The 21,299-nt window shown below is 48.5% G+C and overlaps 1 protein-coding gene across 3 annotated transcripts in view; it reads right to left on the bottom strand.

Moving 5' to 3' along the window:
- PHLDB2 (pleckstrin homology like domain family B member 2) overlaps nt 1-21,299 on the bottom strand; it is a 484,972-nt gene that overhangs the window by 182,253 nt on the left and 281,420 nt on the right. For all 3 annotated transcript variants that reach the window (XM_085622330.1, XM_085622331.1, XM_085622332.1), the window contains one exon: nt 2,402-2,512. In XM_085622330.1, the coding sequence (XP_085478456.1) occupies nt 2,402-2,512 (111 nt within the window). The remainder of the gene's footprint in view (nt 1-2,401; nt 2,513-21,299) is intronic.

Here is a 21,299-nt window from a genome sequence, read left to right as displayed (position 1 = left end):
TTTCTTTCAGAAATGCTGGTGGGCAAGGGTCAGGGGGGAACCCGACTTTGCTTCGATAATTTATTTTTCCACTGTTTCAGATGAAGTGGGGGAGAAGCTAAGCAGGGTGTTCTTTTCAGAGTCGGTGGTGTGGTGGGGAAGTGAGCTGATGTATCCTTGAAGTTCTTAAAAATGCCGAGGACTTTGGTTTTAAAAGCAGCTGCAATGTTGTTGCAAAATGTTTGATCCCTGTATTCTTGGGTATGGTGAGATTGTTTACTACTGTAAATAGTGCTTTAAAGGAATCTTTTGCTTCCTCAATCTATTTGGTAAAATGATCCCTCTTTTCTGATATCAGTAAATTTTTATATTGTGTTAGGGCCGTTCTATACACTTTCTTCTCAGGTGTGTGATAGTTTGCTCGCCAACACCTTTCTAGTCAATAAAAATTTTTCTTTTCTTTCCATAGTGCTTCGGAAAACCAGGGGTCAGAAGGGGTACTCCTATTCCCTGAGGTCTTTTTTATAGGTAGCGAGGCCTTGACTGCTTCATTGAGCCATTCAGTATATTTGGTGACAGTTAATTCTGGATGACCGTTTAATTGTTGTCGTGACCTCTCCAAATCTGTGTGTAGGATCATTTTGTCAATTTTTCTCCACTCTATATGGGTGGAGGCAGGGGGCTTGGGCGTTCCTCCGAGCCCACAAGAAGAGACTGGAAGATTGAACCTAATTAACGAATGGTCTGACCATGTCAGAGGAAGGGTTTCTTTCAATGTGAGTCCATGGGCCGAGGTAAAGATACCATCTAGCGTGCGCCCCGCCTCATGAGTGGGGGTCTGTACTAGTTGGATTAGGCCTACAGCTCCCAATGTTTCTAGCAGTGCCCCTGTCTCCCTGTTGTCCTTGTCTTCAAGGTAAAAATGTAAATCTCCGATGATGGTAAAGTCATTGTTTAAAAGAGTAGGTTCTAGAAGGCTATCTAGATTTGAAGTGAAGATACTTCTGGTGCCTGGGGACCGATACAACAAGATACCTCTGAAAGTCTGCCTTGGGCAGAGTTCCAGGGCAAGGTGAAGAGCCTCATACAAAGGCATGGAAATAGAGTGGAAGGTTACTGGGAGATGCACCCTAAAGATGATTGCTACTCCCTAAGATGATTGTTACTCCAACGCCTGTTTTTTTTGGCCTATCGACCCTGATAGCCCAAAATCCGGCCGGAGTTGCGGTGACAAAGTCAGGGTCGGAGGCAGCATCAGCCAAAGTTTCTGTTATAAAAAGTATGTCTAAATCGTAGTTTAAGATCATATGTGCAATTTCATATTTGTGCTTTGCTAGTGATCTGACATTTGTAAGGCCACAGTGAATTTCAGCGCTCTCTGTAGGATTGGAAGAGTCATGACTCTGAGAGCTTTTGGGGGGCTGGTAGGCACTAATCTTTCATGGTTGCGGGAGTGTGAAACCGCAGGGACAGTTTGCGTTTCCTTCGCCAGGAATAGACAGGCAACAATTGTCCCTGGGATTATTGAAGAGGAGTAGCTCCTTTGCGGTATAGCTGAGTGCATGAGTATCTAAAAGACATGGGGTTCTGGCCCTGGGCCCGTTCCAGGCGTGGATGAGTGCAGATGTGCTTGCCTTTGGCGCGCCAGCGGTGCGGCCGCTGCACGCGTCCGTTGCGCATCCGCACCATCTGGCCGTTTTATGTATGATTCCGGTGGACGACTAGACCGCGTCCTAACCGGAAGTGTTGACTAGGCGGAAGTGAGGAGAAAGTGGTAGTGGAATGTCCGCCCTCTGTGCAATCTGCACAGCAGCCGCGGCGGAACGGGGTCGGTACCCACTCCGTGCAGGAACAGGCTAAAGTGCGGGATACCGGTGAGCAGCAATGTTAATTATTTTAAAAGATGGTACATGAAATAGCGGCAGTAAGCATCTAAAATGTCACAGTATTTCAAATAGCAGTAAAAACACACAGTGCAACACTCATAAAATCAATTTAAAACATAAAAATGCGGCAAGGCTAAAAGGAGCGAGGCGCAAGCAGGGCTAACTTGAGTCCACTGCACGTCCGCACAATCTGGCCGTTTTATGTATGATTCCTGTGGACGACTAGACCGTGTCCTAACCGGAAGTGTTGACTAGGCGGAAGTGAGGAGACAGTGGTAGTGGAGTGTCCACCCTCTGCGCAATTGGCACAGCAGCCGAGGCGGAATGGGGTTGGCACCCACTCCGTGCAGGAACAGGCTAAAGTGCGGGATACCAGAATACCGTGAGCAGCAACGTCAGGCCATTTAAATTTTTCTTTATTAATTCTTAATTAATTATATTGTCTAGATTGGGGATCTTCAGTAAACAAGTTAAATCTAAAATAAATATATACATTGCAAAATAAAATTTGAAAATGAATTGAAATAAATGCTTACTTGGTGGAGCATCATTAATAAGTGGTTCTTTTCCTTCAAGAAATTGTCTTGTTCCTTCTGGGCCTGCTGGATTATTTGACTGGCCTGCTTCTTTAAAGCTGAAATCTTCTCCTGTTAAAATATGAACAACAGTTATTAAGTCACACTGGGTCTTCCAATTCTGTATGAACTCAATCAACAATATGTTCTACTGTCAGTGTATAACATTTAGATTTTAGATAGTGTGTATTCACAACATAATGTCAAAATCAGTAATTACGTCCATATTCAAATGTTTTTTACACATGTTTATAAGAACACAAGCTGCTGCCAAGTATTCAGGTCATGTACTTGCAATACAAATGCTAAATAAAAAACCTGGCGTAATCTCAAATAGATTCAATAGAACATCATAGGTGCACTTACAGAGGGTATATCAAACCCTTTATGGTGTTACTGTGCTGCCCATTCTACCTATCATTTATTGATTTGTCATGCACTTTTGACAACGTAAGTCATACTACACTTTGGTTGCTTTTACTTGACATGTTGAGGCATGCCTCGCTTGTACATTTTTTGGCGACCATGCATCACAATTTATCAGCTAGTATTAGATTCGATCTACAGGGTTAACACAACCAGTGACCATTTGTAAGAAGAATAAGATGGCTGTTAAGAGGGCATTCTTGGAGTACAGATGCCAGTTGAGGGAAAGTACTGAATTAAGAAAATAATTGGCGTGATAATATGCAACTCTCAAGACAAAAGCTTGATTACAGCCTTTTTTGTTGATTCTAGTCTTCAGTAGCTGAGAGAGGGCCCTGCCACTGAGATTTAGAGCTGGCACGTTTATTTTTTGTTTTCCACTGGGACTATTTAGTAGTGAAACTTTAAGGGCCTAATTATGAGTTTGGTGGACGGGGTACTCCATCACAAACCTGAAGGATATTCTGTAAGCACTATTACGAGTACAATTTTGTTTTATTAGCTATAATGGAACTCGTAATATGGCGGACAGGATATTCGTCATGTTTGTGATGGAGTTACCTGTCCGCCAAACTCGTAATCAGGCCCCAAGTGTGAGCCCCTGTGAGTTTCAGCCTAAAATATCCTGCATGTTAAACTCTTCTGTAATTTGTATGTGTTTCTAGGGCTCAATTTTTGATACCTCTTTTAGCAGAGTAAAAATGTAATCAATGTAGAGTAGCTCTTCAAGTTCTGCAATCGTTACCTAATGAAGATGGATGCTATAGAGAAGGGAGCTTTCTTAAATCAGCTCTGTAATGTCGTAAATGAATACATTTTAATTAAAGATTTTTACGATTACTCTTTTATTGATGTATAAACTCATTATACTGTATCTCACTGTAAATGTATGTATTTTTATTAACTATTTTATGATTACTGGGAGGGCTTGGCTTGGACGCATGGCGGGCTAGTCGCTGATTATTATTATTATTAAAAAATTTTATAGAGCGCGTAGTCACCCTGAGGTATCCCAGCGCTAGAGATCCCTACCTCTGTGGGTTGGGCGGCTGAGAGGGGGGGATGGCAGGTATCAGAAGGAGGAAAATTAAAATTAAGGGAACAGTTGAGCTTTGAGCCGTTTCCTGAAACGTAAGTAGTTGGGTTCTTTTCTCAGGTCTCGGGGGAGAGCGTTCCAGAGGCGAGCAGTGTGGACCGAGAAGCGTCTTCCACCCGAGCGGGCTTTCTTGAATCTAGGCATGATGATAAGGGACTCCTTATCCGATCGAAGGGATCTTGGTGCTTTGTAGGATTTTATGAATTTTCTAAGAATCGGAGGGCCTTGATTCTGCATTAGCTTATGCGCCAGGCATAGGACTTTGAAAATCACTTGTTCCCTCACTGGGAGCCAGTGAAGGAGCTTCAGGGCAGGCTTGGCTGAAGCTCTGGCCGGAGTGTTAGTGAGGATCCGTGCCGCCGCATTTTGGATTTTCTGAAGTTTATTTAGGGTTGCTTCAGGTGTGCCTAGGTAGATTGCGTTACTATAGTCGAGCCTGGAAAGTATGAGGCCTTGGATGAGAAGTCTTTGGGATGTGGGTGGAAGTAGGGGCAGGATCTTTCTCATAGATTTCAGTAGTCCGAAGCAGGTACCGGCTACTTTTTTGGCCTGCGTGGTGAACGAGAGATCAGCTTCGATCCATACTCCCAGGCTTTTTACATCCTGTTTTGGGTCTGGGGGGGGACCCAGACAGGGTGGCCAGATGTTCAAGGGAAAAGTGAGACCTTTCGGACCCAGAAGGAGGGTGTCCGTCTTTGATCCATTCAGCTTTAAAGCTGAGTTGTTCATCCACCCTTGTATCTGCGTCAAGCAGTTGAATAAATCCGCAGGTTGTTGACTGGGGTGGGATAGGGAGACGACTAATTGTGTGTCGTCCGCATAGCTGACGATGCTCACTCCGAACGGGGTGACAACCTCCTCCAATGGGGCCATGTATATGTTAAACAGTGTGGGGCTCAGGGAGGAGCCCTGAGGCACCCCACATTGGAGGGGAATTTCGGAGGAGCAGGTGTTATTCTCCCAGATCTGAAAGGAACGTTGGGCCAGAAAGGAGGAAAGCCAGGATAGAGCAGTACCTTCTACTCCTACCTTCTTGAGCCGTTTGATCAGGAGTTGGTGGTTGACTGTGTCGAAGGCCGCGCTCAAGTCGAGGAGGATCACTGCCACTGATCCTCCTTCGTCTAAGAGTGCTCTGGCCTCCTCCACCGCGGCCAGGAGGGCGATGTCAGTGCCCTGTCCTGGGCGAAAACCTGTCTGCGAGTTTTTTAGCAGATTATTAGATTCAAGAAACTGGGAAAGTTTCTTATTCACCAGTTTCTCGGCGATCTTGCTAGTCCCAGGGAGGAGGGATATTGGTCTATAATTAGCCAATTCCGCTGGATCCAAGGAGGGTTTCTTTAAGAGCGCTTTAACAACTGCCGCTTTCCAACTAAGGGGGATGGTTCCCTGTTGAAAAGACGCGTTAATCAGATGGGTGAGGGGGGGGATAATGATGGGAGCTACTTCCTTGAGGATCCGTAGCGGTGCGGGGTCCCTAGGAGATCCGCTTTTGATAGTTTTTAGCGTGTTCTCGACTTCTTCGATGGTTATTTGCCCCCAGGAAGTTAGGTTAGGGGAGATCGGAGTATCGAGGGGATCGCCAAAGTCGCTCGGAATGGAGGGAGGGATGGAATTAAGGATTTTTTGAATTTTTTCTTGGAAAAAGCTGGCTAGCTGATGGCATTTTTCCTGGTCCGCTTTGGGGTCTGGGGGGTTTCTCGGGACGGGATCGGGAACATTGAGAAGTTCTTTCAGGATGGTATAAGTTTCTTTACTAGAGCAGGCGGCTTTTTCAATTCTTTCCTGAAAGAATAGACTTTTTGTCTTACCAATAGAAGATTTGTATACTGATAGGGAGGTGAGATAGGCATCCTTATTAGTGTTGGATTTCTCCATCCTCCAGGAGCGTTCAGCTCTTTTACAGTCCTGCCGAAGCGACTTGAGCTCTGGAGTATACCACGGGGCCGAAGGTATACGTTTGGTGTGTCTGAGGGTGGTGGTTTTAGGGAGGAGTGTATCCAACGAGGATGTGATCCAGGAGCTAAACTGTTTATCGGACGTAATAGCATCGGGGGAAAGCGATGGAATAGAGTTAGAGAGAACGGAGGACCATTCAGATGGTACGAGTTTGTGCCAACGTCTGTCGGTGACTTTGATTTACGCAGACTGGGTGGTAACAGTAGGAAACTCCCAGGAAATGGGGATTAAAAAATGATCGGTCCATGGCAGTGGCAAAGAAGGACTCGTGGTAATATTGGCGTCATTAGTAAGGACGGGATCTAAGAGGTGTCCCTTGTCGTGGGTGGGCTCTTTATTCACCAAACGAATGTTGAGTGACAGGAGGTCCACTAGAAGGTCAGAGGCAGACCGGTCAGCGGGATCAGTAAAATGGAGGTTAAGATCACCTACAATAAGAAAGTTGGAAACAGAGGCTGCCAATTGAGAGGTCGTTTCGGTGACTGCGTTAAGGAATTTCCCAAGGGTACCCGGGGGCCGGTAGATGAGCAGTCCCGAAAGGGAGTGCGTCGGGGAGGTTTGGAGGGAAAAGTGGCAGCTTTCAGCGTCTTCAGTATTGGCGTTATTGATTCTACAGCTGAGGTGATCGCGGTAGATTATAGCCAGCCCGCCTCCTCTTCCTCTGGGTCTGTGGCGGGTTTGGATGAGGTAGCCTGGGGGAAGGGCGGTGACGATATCCGCATCATTGCTGTCAGAAAGCCAAGTTTCTGTTAAAAACAATGTGTCTAGGCCTTGGTCTTGGATCAGCCCATTGATTTCGAGTGCGTGCTTGGGGAGGGAGCGACAGTTGAGGAGACCGAGCTGTAGCCTGGAATTGGCTGGGGTCTGAGTGGCTGTATAGCAGCGCGCGCAGCTTGTGAAGGGTTTACCTGCTTCGTGAGTGTAGCGACAACCTTGGTTTTTTTCAGGTCGGAGGTCCCGAAGCATGTCTGCTGAATACATCAGGCGACTGGGGGATGGATCTGGCAGCCTCCCTGGGCCCGTCCGGGCCCGGATGGGCCCAGACGGGCTTGCCTTAAGCGCGCCTTCGGCGCGCAAACGGCGCTCCCGCTGCGCTCGTCCGCTGCGCTTGTGTAGAAGGCACATTTTATAGGCGGGGGTGTGGGCGTGGCCTGTCAGGTGGGCGTGGCCTCGCGTCTGCTGCGATGGCGGGCGTGAGCAACAATGAGCCAAAACAGCGCTAGTTCCGCTGAAATGTGTTGAGCCTGCTTGGCGCTTTTGCCCAGAAAAGAGCTCAGGTGAGAATAGAAGTTTAAAAATATGTAAGCACAAATATCGACAATTTTTAAAATGGCGAGTATCTCCTCCGGCTTCCGCCTCAGAGGTTAGGGTTCCACTGGTCGCGCTAGTAATCAGCGCTGTTTTTATAGGCGGGGGGTGTGGGCGTGGCCTGTCAGGTGGGCGTGGCCTCGCGTCTACTGCGATGGCGGCCGTGAACAACAATGAGCCAAAACAGCGCTAGTTCCGCTGAAATGTGTTGAGCCTGCTTGGCGCTTTTGCCCAGAAAAGAGCTCAGGTGAGAATAGAAGTTTAAAAATATGTAAACACAAATATCGACAATTTTTAAAATGGCGAGTATCTCCTCCGGCTTCCGCCTCAGAGGTTAGGGTTCCACTGGTCGCGCTAGTAATCAGTGCTGTTTTTATAGGCGGGGGGTGTGGGCGTGGCCTGTCAGGTGGGCGTGGCCTCGCGTCTGCTGCGATGGCGGCCGTGAGCAACAATGAGCCAAAACAGCGCTAGTTCCGCTGAAATGTGTTGAGCCTGCTTGGCGCTTTTGCCCAGAAAAGAGCTCAGGTGAGAATAGAAGTTTAAAAATATGTAAGCACAAATATCGACAATTTTTAAAATGGCGAGTATCTCCTCCGGCTTCCGCCTCAGAGGTTAGGGTTCCACTGGTCGCGCTAGTAATCAGCGCTGTTTTTATAGGCGGGGGTGTGGGCGTGGCCTGTCAGGTGGGCGTGGCCTCGCGTCTACTGCGATGGCGGCCGTGAACAACAATGAGCCAAAACAGCGCTAGTTCCGCTGAAATGTGTTGAGCCAGCTTGGCGCTTTTGCCCAGAAAAGAGCTCAGGTGAGAATAGAAGTTTAAAAATATGTAAACACAAATATCGACAATTTTTAAAATGGCGAGTATCTCCTCCGGCTTCCGCCTCAGAGGTTAGGGATCGGTGCAGCTCCTGCCCCGTAAGGAAGAATCCTACCTGCATCCTGGCGGAATCGTGCCCATTCTCCTACAAACGGGGGTCGGAACCCCCCCTGGTCCCGAGAATCCGGGCCAAGTGCGGTTCCGCTTGCCGGCGAACGAGGAAACCCACTTTTCTCCCCCGGAGTGGCGGCAGCTTTCCTACACGCAAAATGGCGGCGCGGACCGCGACTGCCTAATTGACAGTCTCCGGACGCCTGTTCAAGGTCGGCCCTGCTGCGGAGACCACCGCTGGGGGTCCGGAACTCCTGCCGCATCGAAAAGGGCCCCTGGGTGGACTCTGACCCGGGGGTGCGGTTCCGTGGACGCCTGCCTGCTGCTGCTTACCGGTGTGCCCGGGGGCGCTTTCTACGCGGCCTCGGGGCTTGGCGAGGGCCGAGGTAGGCCCGCCTACTCTGAACTCCTTACTGCGAGGTCTGGGAACAACGTGGCGTGACCCGCGAGGGCAGACTCTGGCGCAGTAAAGCCTGATTGTCCACTGGGGCCACCCCTTACAGGGAAGCCGGAGCTTTGCTCCTTGAGACGGTGGCGGGGGAAGGGCCTTCCTGGAGACGCCGGGAGGAGTGGTGCGGCTGCTCCCCACGCCCGGAGGTCCCTGCACCGTGGCTTGAAGACGGCTGGGCGGCGGTGCGCTGTGCACCTGGAGGTGGTGCCCCTGGGGGATGAGGTGAGAGGTCCCCCTCCTTCGAGTGTTGGGTGACGGGGTCGACCTCGCAGGGATACCCCCCACTGGACCAGCCCGGAGTGCCTGGGGGATGGTGGTACAGACGACTCTGAACCCCCCGCTGCGAAGGTGACCTGCTTCGGGGAATCCTGTCCCTAGATTGGTTGGACGGAGGGGCCGCGACAGTGTCCCGGAGGACGGCCCTGCGGAAGATGGGGAAGGACCGGGCCTTGCGAGGTGCCCAGACGAACAAAATTGACCAATACACGGTCCCGGAGCAGGCGGCGGCGGATCGCCCTCGGGCGGATCTGGACCGGGGAGCCCACCTGGAGGCGGCCGCACAGGATAAAGCGGATATACTGGCAGCGATCCGAGACTCCAGGGTGGCGTTAGAAACGAAAATGGATAGGATGGCCATGGATATCAATCATCTACGCCTGGACCTCAGGAAGGTGGCGGACAGGGTTACCACTACAGAGAGAGACCTGAACACGCTGCAGTCGGAAGTCAGGCAGCTGCGGGAGACGGTAACGGCCCTCCGGGACCATACTGCCCGGCTGGAGGACGGGCGGACGATGCCGAAGGGCGCTCGCGACGAAACAATCTCTGTTTTTTGGGATTTCCTGAGAAGGCGGAGGGACCGGCGGCGGACCTCTTTCTGGAGGACTGGATTGGTAGAGCGTTCCCCCAGCTGAGACTATCCAAAATGTTTGCGGTGGAGAGGGCGCATAGGTCGCTGGGGCCGCCCCCAAAACCGGGATCCCCGCCTAGAACCCTGATCGCCCGGCTGTTCAACTTCAGGGACCGGGACATGATCTTACAGTATATTCGGGCTAAAGGCCCTCCTCGATTCGAAGGCCACGACATTCACATCAATCCCGATTACACTAAAAAAGTGCAAGACTGAAGGACCGATTTCATGAGTGTCAAGCGACGGATGCGCAGCCATAATATCAAATACAGCCTAATGTTCCCAGCCAGGCTCCGAGTACAATATGCTGATAAAGTCCACGGGCCCGATTCACAGAACTGACTTAAGACAAAATCCTAAACTTACTACTTTTGGTATTCACAGAAGGCATTTAGTAGTAGTAAAGTTAGGATTTTGTCTTAAGTCTGTATTAAGTGTCCTAAGTTTGTCTTAAGTCTGTCTTAAGTCTGTCCTTAGTTTGTCTTAAGTCTGTCTTAAGTCTGTCTTAAGTCTGTCTTAAGTCTGTCCTAAGTTTGTCTTAAGTTTGTCTTAAGACTGTCTTAAGTCTGTCTTAAGTCTGTCTTAAGTCAAACTTAAGACAAAATCCTAACTTTACTACTACTAAATGCCTTCTGTGAATACCAAAAGTAGTAGGACAGACTTAAGACAGACTTAAGACAAACTTAAGACACACTTAAGACACACTTAAGACACACTTAAGACAAACTTAAGACAGACTTAAGACAGACTTAAGACAAACTTAGGTCAGACTTAAGACAGACTTAAGACAAACTTAAGACACACTTAAGACAAACTTAAGACAGACTTAAGACAGACTTAAGACAAACTTAAGACAAACTTAAGACAAACTTAAGACAAACTTAGGACAGACTTAGGACAGATTTAAGACAGACTTAAGACAAAATCCTAATTTTACTACTACTAAATGCCTTCTGTGAATACCAAAAGTAGTAAGTTTAGGATTTTGTCTTAAGTTAGTTCTGTGAATCGAGCCCCACTTCTTTGGTACTCCGACGGAAGCGGCCGACTGGATGGATTGGCTGGGTTTGGCCAGTCCGGACCAAAATCAGGGATGGCAGGAGCAGGGACATCGGAGTAATCGACAGCGGAGCCGGCAACGCCGTGGGGACGGACGACAGAGGCGCGACCACGATCGTGCGGATGAGGGGCGTATTGTGGTGGGACTGGATGGCATGCTCCTCGCGGAGGGAGTGGGTATCCCGACGCAGAACCAGTTCTCCCCACTCTGTCTGGTTCAGGAAACACAGTCGGACCTGGAGGGTGCCACCGGCCCGGACATGGTAGGCTCCGAACACAGGTGAGGGAGAGCCCGGACGCTGGGACTCTGAGAGAGACCAACATGGACACTGTAAGTACTGGGCTTGGCCCGCTGGGCACTTGGCTTTCCTGGGAGACATTGCAGCACGAACATTGAGCCCTCTGAACTAGTGGGAGGGGGGGGTTTGAGACTTGCTGGAGGGAGGTACAGTATTCCGCCAACACGGTTAGGTGTGCCGGCTGTGGAGTGCCGAGGCGACCTGGCTAGACCTTGGTCGGGCGGGGTTGCACGGTGCCAGGCAGTCGGCTGTTTCACGGAGTTATTGAAGGGTGAGACGGTCAAGAGGATTTGGTTGACCACGTGAAGTTGTAACTGCTTTTGTTTTGTTAAACTGAGAGGGGGATCTTGAGGGGTGGGAGGAGCTTTGGGCGGGGTTCTGGGTCCTCAGACCGGGATCGGTTGTGAGAATGACGGGCTACCGCCTGTGGGTGGGGGGAGTTGGGATTTACAGTTGGGAGTTTGTTGGGGTTGCTGCCGGGTCAGGTTCATGTTGGCACATAGGGGATCGAAGTTTTGGGTCTCGGGCGGGGGCAAGGTACGGCATTGATGGGGGGTCCACGCACCACAGGCGGGGAGCTAGGATTCCACCAAATGTTCACTTATGACAGGGGGTACTCAGAGTTACAAACTAATAACGTGGAACGTGCAGGGGCTCAATAATAGGGTGAAACGGATCCGGGTGGCATCTTATCTGAGGCGATATGGGGTCAGTGTAGCTCTGCTCCAGGAAACCCACTTATGGGGAGACTGTCTTAAATTTGTCCAACGCAGGTGGAGGGGCCAGCTCTTCGCCACATCCTACTCGGGGTTTGCCCGGGGTGCGCTAATATGGGTGGCACCGGGAGTCCCCTTCCAGGCTCTACATATTAAACAGGATCCAGAGGGTAGATTCGTGGCAGTGAAGGGGACCCTTGATGGACGCAATATCTGCCTGGTGAATGTTTACACCCCGAATAGCGACGACGGGGGGTTTCTGGGCCGTGCATTGGGAGTGCTGGATCTGGACCCGGATACGGAATTGTTGGTGGCGGGGGATTTCAATTGTGCCCTAGATGGGGAGCTCGACAGATTCCCCCCCAAGCCGGATGCCAAGCCCCATGTCAGAGAGGCGATGAGCCGCATGTTACTTAATTATGGCCTACTGGATGTGTGGCGCCACCGCAACCCTAGTCGCAGAGTGTACTCGTGCCACACACCTGCTGCCAACACTTTTAGCAGATTGGACTACTTCTTCATTCAACAGACGGTGATCTACCGGGTAACGGAGACGCAATATCTGGCCCGATATTTGTCGGACCACTCCCTGCTCCTGATCACCTACTCGCTGGCCCGACCGCGATCGAAGATACCACTTTGGAGGCTCAATACTGAAGCCTTGGGTGACCCGATTTATAACGACGCTATTTTGACGGGGTTGAATGAATATATGGAGATCAACTGGGGCTCCGCCAGCACCAGCACCAGATCGACTGAATGGGATGCAATTAAAGTGGTGGTTAGGGGGATATGTCGGTCCACGGAGGTAGGGGTCAAAACAGTGCTGGAGCGTGACTTGCGGTGGCAGGAGGTACGGTTGGAGGAGTTGGAAACGGAACTCCCCATGCATGCGGAGAGGTCAGCTGAAAGGGACGAAGTGCGACGGCGGATAGGAGACCTATGGGACTCGTTGGGCAAATATGTTAGAACGGAGAGTAGGCGTCGCTGGTACACGGAAGGAGATAAGGCAGGGCAGTTGCTGGCGCGCCTGATTCGAACAGAGACTCAGCCGCGCCCTATTTTGGCCCTTAAAGACGATCTGGGACAGATAGTGTATACCCAACATGAAATAAATAGCGTATTCGTGGCCCACCTACGTAAAGTATACTCCGAGACGCAGTCTCCCTCAGCCCCTGAGGCGGTGGAGGCCTTTTTGGTTGGGATGACCTGCCCAGCATAGACGTAGAAGACCGGGACGCACTGGGAGGCCCCCTCAGGGGGCAAGAAATACGGGCAGCTATCGCCCACCTAAAAACTGCTAAATCCCCGGGAATGGACGGCATACCCGCCAAGCTTTATAAAGAGTTCGGTGGATTGCTGGTCCCCAAATTGCTGGAAACCACGTTGGAGGCCGGGACACGCGGTGTGCTCCCGGACTCCATGCGGGAAGCATTGATTGTAATGATCCCCAAACCGGGGAAGGATCCCCTCCTTCCCGGCTCTTACAGGCCCATTTCCATGCTGAATGTGGATCTTAAAATCATTAGTCAGGTGTTGGCGTCCAGGCTCCTCCCATATCTTCGGCGGCTGATCCATGATGATCAGTCCGGCTTTATACCGGGTAGAAATACTCTGAGGAATATCCGACGCCTGGCGCACATTATGCAATCCGTGGAGCGACGAGCTCAGCAGAACACTTTAGTGTTCCTTGATATCGAACAGGCGTTCGACTCAATCGGATGGATTTATCTCTGGCAGGTTCTGCTCAGGATGGGTCTGGGGGCAGGATTCGTCAACTGGATCAAGTTATTGTATGCTCGGCCGATGGCACGGGTCCGCATGGGTCGATACGTGTCGGAGGCATTTACCATAGAGAGGGGAACGCGGCAGGGCTGCCCGCTTTCCCCATTGCTGTTTGCCCTGGCAATGGAGCCGTTGGCGTGCCATTTGCGCAGGATACTCGAGGGACAGGGCATACGGGTGGGGAACACGGTGTCACTGTACGCCGACGATGCGTTAATATACCTAAGTCGACCGACCCAATCGCTGCCGATATTGTTAGCAGCGCTGGCCAAATTCGCTGACACCTCCGGACTCTATATTAACAGAGCAAAGTCACAGCTCTACTCGATTGAATCTAAGATCGACTGAGAGGCTGACCAGCGACCAGAGCTGGAACTTCCTTGGGCGGAGGACACGATCCGCTACTTAGGGATATGGCTTGATAGGTCCGCGGAAGGGTTCTATCAGCGTAATATGGGGAGGATCGTCCGGGGGTCACAGGGTAGTATTACCTTTTGGAACACCCTTAACCTTTCCCTGATGGGAAAGATCGCACTCATACAGATGGCAGTCCTGCCCCGGTGCCTCTATACCATGCAAGGGTCTTTTTTCGATATCCCACTCCGGGTTTTTCGGGAACTCGACTCGCTCCTGGTCCAACTGCTATGGAATGGGAAGCAATGCAGGGTCAGCTTAGAGGTCCTGAAACGTAGCTGGGGTAGGGGGGGTTTGGAGATTCCGTATCTAGAGCTTTACTATTTTGCATCGCAATTGCAACATGCCATAGCCTGGTTGGACGCGGATCCCTCTTGGGAGAGGTCCCTGCTGGCGGGTACGTACGGGGACCGACAGCTCGGGGCTTTGCTGTGGCGGGTTGGGGGGCTGGACCCGCCTCTGGTGCAGCTTGGGGCTGCAATTTGGAACCGAGTGATACGTAAAGTTATTCAAGATAGACCTTTTGCCCAGGAGGCGGATCTCTGGCAGATGCCACCCTTTGCGCAGATTGAACACGTAATGTCAACGGAGGCGTGGAAGTCAGGGGGCTGCCTGATGTTGGCCGACCTGTACCCAGATGATAAATTTATTACGTATCAGGAGGCAATGACCGCCTTTGAGTTGGGAGCAGGGCAGTTTCTGCATTATGCAAAAATAGCAGCAACAGCACGACAATTGTGGCCTACGTTTCCGGAGGCCCTGGGGCACACTCAGACTTTGGTCACTATGATAGCCATGGCGGGAGGGCGAAACTGGGTTACTCACCTCTATAAGGCGTTGCGGGACGATAAAAAATCGGCCCCCTCAAAATAGAAGACAAATGGCAGCAGGTGTGCCCGCAGGAGCTTGCACCGCGTGACTGGGTGCGAATCCACGAAGGTGTGCGGAAGGTGGCAGTGAGCAATCGCTTTAAGCAAATCCAGTACAACATAATACACATGACATATTTATCCCCTAGAAGGTTGCACGCCATTGATGGCTCCAGAGACCCCCACTGTCCAAGGTGTCGCGGTGCCCCAGCAGATTTTCTGCATATGGTATGGAAGTGCCCAACGATCCAGACGTACTGGGGGGCGGTTATTGCAGAGCTGACCCGGATAACCGGTTGGGCGATTGCATCGGATCCCCGTGTATGTCTGCTGGGCCTGATTCCACGAGACCCGAAACGCAAGATAAGCAGGCGGTTTCTGGTCCTGGGGCTAGTGATAGCCAAAAGGCGTATAGCAATCCACTGGTTGACGCAGCAGGGACCTATATTGGCAAAGTGGAGGTCAGATTTACGGGAATGGTCCTTAGCCGAGGAGGGGCACATACGGAGCACCAGGAGAGACCCCAAGTTACCTGAGGTGCTACTAGCGTGGGGGGTAATGATGCAGGAAATAGCGGGACAGGCCTCCCAGATCACTATATCCAGTACGGCTGGCATGCCCATCGGAGTGGGGGAGACCCCAGGTCGAGAGAGGGAGATCGTAGATGACCCCGTGTGAGTGCGTAGATAAGCGAACCTTGAGTTGCAGTGACCCGGCAGAGGGGGGGAGGGATAGGGAGGGATAGGGGGGGGGCGGTTGGGTTGGGGGACGCGGTTGGGAGGTGGGAGGGGGGAATTGTTTTTCAAATTGGTTTGGAGAAAGCGAATTCACTGAGACATCGATTGTAAAATACTGAAGATAATGGACGCTCCAAGGTGTTGCACCCACACATTGTGGCTCTTAGAGACTAGTACGGTGCGGTTCCTCACCTCCGCGGAGGTGGACTAACTGAGGAACTGCTGGCTGAGAGGTGTGTGGCAAGATTGCTGAAGACCACATAACAGGATTGTGGATGTTGCAACAATTGGTCCAAATCCAGGTGCCGCGTGCTAGATTGGTCCATTGGTAATCTGTAGATACCTGTCTTACGGCTTCCTATGTCGAAGCCTCTTTGAAGCATCTGTCGATATTACTATGTTATGCATTGTATTGATGCTGACGGAAGTTGTAATCTTGTGGACACCAATAAAGTTTGTTTAAATAAAAAAATATATATATATTTTATGATTACTGCTTAATTGATGTGTAAACATATTTATTTGCTTTTATGATTGTCTTGGACTTTCGAATAAAGCTGATAATTATAATGATAGATATAATGCATATCAAAGGAAAATATGAATATTGGTGCAATGGAAAAACACCATAGGCTTTGAATTACTGCAATCTGATGATATAGTATAAGCAATAAACAAAAAAGAATGGCCAAAAAATATATTAAAAAAGACACAGAATTGGGCTGCTATGCAACATGGCTTAAAGTTAATAAAAAATAAAGCGCTATGGTGCGGCCAGTGTTGACTGCTTCATAGCTCTTTTTTTTGTTTACTTTATGGCATTTTGCACAGCAGGTGCAATATGCTATAAATCTGTTCAGATAGTTTGGGGATGGAAAGCAACCCACTCCTCTAGAGAGGGGATGTGGTGTAACGGCCAGAGCTGCCAACTAGAGAACCGGGTTCAAGTCTCGGTGTTGGCTCAACATCCTGTGATTCTGGGCAAGTCACTTAATCTCCCCATGCCTAAAAATCTAAGATGGTTTTGTCCTTGTGTAATGTAACTGGTACTCATGTAAAGCGCTCCAATACCTTTGGGTCGAGTTAGCGCTATATAAACCTGGAAAAAAGCAACAAGAGGGTGAAAAATAAAGCAGTGTGAGTGGGTTAAAGAGAACAACGGCGGTGGGTGCTGAAAAATTAAAAAAGTGTACATGACGGGGCCCGTGGCCAATGTAAGGACACTGGCGAACAGGACGCATTATTTGGTTTATGCTCTACTGTAAGGAGAAGAAGACTGAAGCCCAGGAGGAAGCTGGAGGCGAGGATGAGGAGGCACCAACCAATAGGAAGCAAGGAAACAAGAGTGTTGGGGGAACCAGCCAATAGTAAGTGAAGGTAAGTAATGGTTAGGCTCTAAGCCCCGCAAGTTAGTTTTTTTTCTTTCCAAGAGATTTTGCATGTGCTTTGCAGGCAAAACCTAACAAGCACAGCGCATGTGCTGTGTAGGCAAAACCAAAAAAGTACCCAGGCTACATCCCAGATACTTTATAGAAGAGTTCCTCCAGACTACGTGTGTCTCCTATAATGGTGTAAAGCACACAGCTTTGTTTAAATACCCCTCACCCACCAAGAGGACCCTTGGTGGCACGCTTCATCATCGGGGTCTTCCCGCCTAGCTGCAGGACGGGGCGTGCTACGACCTACGACTACGTGGGAGCACTGGTTATGAAAAACAATACTATGTGTGGTGTAGGAGTGTGAGGGTCTGAAGTGAGTGAATGGTGAATGGTGAAAAATAAAAAAATACCTGGCTCAGTGGAAAAAAATAATTTTAATGTTCCTGTGAGCTGGTATCGTTAAAATTTGGGATGAGATGGAGATACTATGCTTTACTGAGCAATGTCTCCTGTGTCGACATGTTTCGAAGCCCTCCCCAGGCTTTTCATCAGGACCTAGAAGAGATCCCTTCTACACTCAAATCTTAACAACAGTGTATTTACATATAATCCTTACTAAGTAGTGCACATCAATTTAACATGCACAGTATACTGTACCCCAGTAGGTATATTGCTGAATGGGTTTCTTATATTGCCCAGATAATGCCCCATGAGCCTTCAAAACGGAGGGAAGGGGTACCTAATATAATTGCTTAGCGCCCAGCCTTTTTGCTTTGGCAATGCTTCTTTCGTTATGGTTTTGGCAAAATCTCATTGTTTCAAGAGGAGGGGGCGGGGGAGCTATAAATGAACGTGTCCCTAACTGGTGCTCACGAAAAGTGCTGGTGTTGATGATTACGTGCCAGTGCTGAGCACTGGAAACCACCGGCTAAAATTAAGAACTGCACGCATGGGTTTGGACCCCATCCTCTTCGCCAACATGTTAGAAAAGATCCACAAGCAAAAGTACAATAAGACGCATATCAAAACACCCTCAATAAATTGGAAGAACAGTTTGAGGAAAAGATTATTGTTGTATTAGAGCATCATATATTTTTTTCCAGATCGCAAGGAAGGAATGAAAAAGTGGTTAATCACATTTCAGTTCTAAGAGGGTTATCAGCCAACTGTGATTTAGGGTCACTTTGGACTCACTTATAAGAACTCAACTAGTGAGGTGCACAAAAGATATTAAAGATTAAACAAAACTGTTAGCAGAAAAAACAGGCTTAAAACAGGCTATAGACATAGCTATAAGCATAGAACATATGATATTCTGTATGAAAGAAATGAAGGAATCTGTAGACACTAATGTAGTAACTGATAGTAATGTACACAAGGTTTCCGGGAAAATTTACAAAGGTAACGTGGATAGTATGGATGTATATAAACAAAAGTCTGAAAAATGATGGATTGAAATGTTATAGATGTGGACATACTAGCCACTTAGCTAATAACCCTATGTGTCCAGCAAGAGGGGTGACATGCAGGAAGTGCAAGAAAAAGGACATTTTAAAAATGATAGGGGTAATAGCATTAACCATATGGTCAATGATGAAGACCTGCAGAAGAAAGAAATTGTATTCCAGATTGCTAGTAGATTGGGAAATCCTGAAACAACATATCCTACATATAAAATATTACTGGATGGAGTTATTTTCACTGTTTTTGCAGATTCCTGCACTCCTTATATGTTGATAAATGAAACTACATTTAAAGAAAACTTTCAGGACAAAGATTATGCATTTTCCCATAGGACCTTTAGCCGCAGCTACAGCCAGAACTGCTGAACGGAATTACACCAAATTTGGCAAAGAGGTAGTCCTCAGTTCAGACTCGTGCCTTTTGCTTAAATGGTTGTAATCTGTCGAGTAGTTCCTGAGAAAATTACAGTTAAAAGTACATATATATCTATGGCCTCGGAGGATCCACGCACCCTGAGCGCACCCTCTGCGCACCGTGCGCGCACCCTCCCGATCACGCGCTGAATGCTAATTGGCTGTCAAGTGGTTGTCAACATTTGAAACCAGGAACTGTTGGCAGCCATTTTGTGCCTCGGTAGAAGCGAGGCTGAAGAAGTAAGGGGAATAAGTGTGTAAAACATATGAAGGGGGCAGGGTAGAAATACTCTGACCCTCTAGACCTGCTGAGGGGGTCCCAGAAGGACTCCCAGGACCCCCTTTTTGTTTAAACGGCAAAATGCGTGCTGGGTGCGCGGATCCGGCCGTAAAAAAACAAAAAAAACCTAAGATTATACTATGTTACCTTCTGATGTAAACTATGGGGATACAATAAGGACCCTACTCCTTTAGCAGGAATGCTGATCATGCACATAACCTTCAAGAATAGGACTTCTTTAGAAAATGTACACATCTCTAAACAAGGCTCCAACCTTTAAGGGTGGAAACACCAAAGGAATTTAGGGATCAAATTGGACCCTAATGCTGTTAAACAAGTGTATTTAGTCGAGAGATCCATCATAGGCATGCAGTTATGTTAGAAATTCCCTGAGGTTTTCACTGAAAAATTTATGTGATGTTCAGCGCTCCAATTTGAAATCCTCATGTGAAGCTAACTATAGAATGGTGGTGAAGTCAAGTGCGTAGGAGGGAGCAGTTGGTTAGAGAACTCCTGTTAAGTAAATAAAGGTTTTTACTTAATTCTTGCAGTGTGGATCTGTAAAGCTGAGCACTGGAGGCTAGAAAGAAATAGAGGATGGAGTGGACAGGTGACCATTAAAGGTAAAGAGGCAGAGTAGAGGAGGAAGCACTGCGAAGAGGCTGCCGACAGAGAGAGTGAAAGAGAATGATTATAAAGAGACAGATGACAGAAGACTGTGTGTGGGTGCGCAACAAGAGGGTGGAAAATAAACATGGGGTGAGTGGGTTAAAGAGAATGACAGTTAAGGGGGTGCTGAAAAGTAAAAAAAAGAGTACCTGAAGGAGCCTGAGGCAATTGGAAGAACACTGGTCATAGGAAGCAGTACTTGGTCCATGCTCCATGGCAAGGACAAAAAGACTGGAACCATGAGGAAGCAGTAGGTGTGGAGGATGCGCCAACCAATAGGAAGCAAGGAAATGAGAGTGACATGGGAGCAAACCAATGGTAAGTAAAGTTTAGCAATGGGTGGGCTCTCAACCCCTTTAAAAAAATCTTCACTAGAGATTTTGCAAGCACAGAGCAAGTGCTATACAGGCGAAACCTAAAGTTTGGCAAAGTAAAATATTGGCCCATCAGCCCTGTCACTGAAGTGTGCTCCTTTTTAGGCTAACATGCACATGTGGTCAGGAAAAATATAATTTATCACAGTGCATTCAGCGCAACCAATGGCTGAAGTGGACTGAGCCGCCTGAGCCATGCTGTATGTGGTGGGTTTCAATATAAATCCCCCGAGGGGGAAGAAAGGGTCTAAGGGAAAAGTTTAGTGACCAACACAACAGTTCAAATCCCCTATCCTTACATACAATACAAATAGTGAACTGGTGGTCATGGAAAAATGAGGAACTGAATACAAAGAACAGGTGAAAAATAGAAGGATGCTATAATCAACTATTCTGAGTGTGGTTAATAGAAATAGAACAATGTACTCTTGATGCGGATTCCCATCAACTGCCAAGGGAGGCCAGTGTCATCACTTGGTAATCCTTCCTTCCTGTCACTACTCCTTTTAGCCAAGAGGCCAGTGTAGTAGGCAAGATCAGAGCAGAGTACAAGTTCCAAGGAGAAATCGACCAAGAGTGGCCATATGTATTCCTGTTGACAGGTACTATGTGTAGTGAGTGCAGTGCAAGTGAAACAAGCATTTGCAATGCAATAGGTCTCGCATTATAAAAGTGTGAGCAGTTGGCATTGTTAATAATAATGCAACACTAGCTATTGGCATTGTAAATGATAATGCCATTTATTTATGTGTTTGTTTTATAAAATAGATTAAAAAGGCATTGTCATGAACAATGTCAATAGCTGAAACTTTTGCAAATGCGAGACCTATTGCATTGCAAATGCTTGTTTCAGTACAGCAGGCTTTTAAAAAAGTTTTAGTCACTACTCAAAATGAAATCCATTTTATCAGCATTGCCAGTGCTCCTTTATGTTTAATGCCCTAAATGAAACACAATGTTCTAAGCAGATTGCTAAACAGCATCTCCAGCCCCGATCACAATGTCTCACTTCATGTTGGACAGTGGGCATCCTGTTTTTATGCAGTGCCAAGACGGGGTGAACTAATGCACAGACTGAGGTCTGTCAGCCTCCGAGGCTCAAAGCATTCCTTGCAACAGTCCGCTGTGTCAAGGTATTGCCATGTGTACAGCACACACTCCGCTACAACAAGGGGTTTCAAAGTTGGGGGTGACTTCACAAACTTTCCCAAGGTGTTCATCGTGTTTGGTGACAGCGTATTTATGCTGACAGCCAGAAAACGGTTTGTGGTTGTGTGTGTGGCTGTGTGTGGGTGTTGTGATTGTGTGTGTAGTAGTGTGTGTGTT

The sequence above is a fragment of the Triturus cristatus genome, chromosome 8 (genome assembly GCF_964204655.1).
Source record: "Triturus cristatus chromosome 8, aTriCri1.1, whole genome shotgun sequence".
NCBI lineage: Eukaryota > Metazoa > Chordata > Amphibia > Caudata > Salamandridae > Triturus > Triturus cristatus.
The sequence above is the reverse complement of the archived record's forward strand: the minus strand, read 5'-3'. Positions and strand labels throughout refer to the sequence as shown.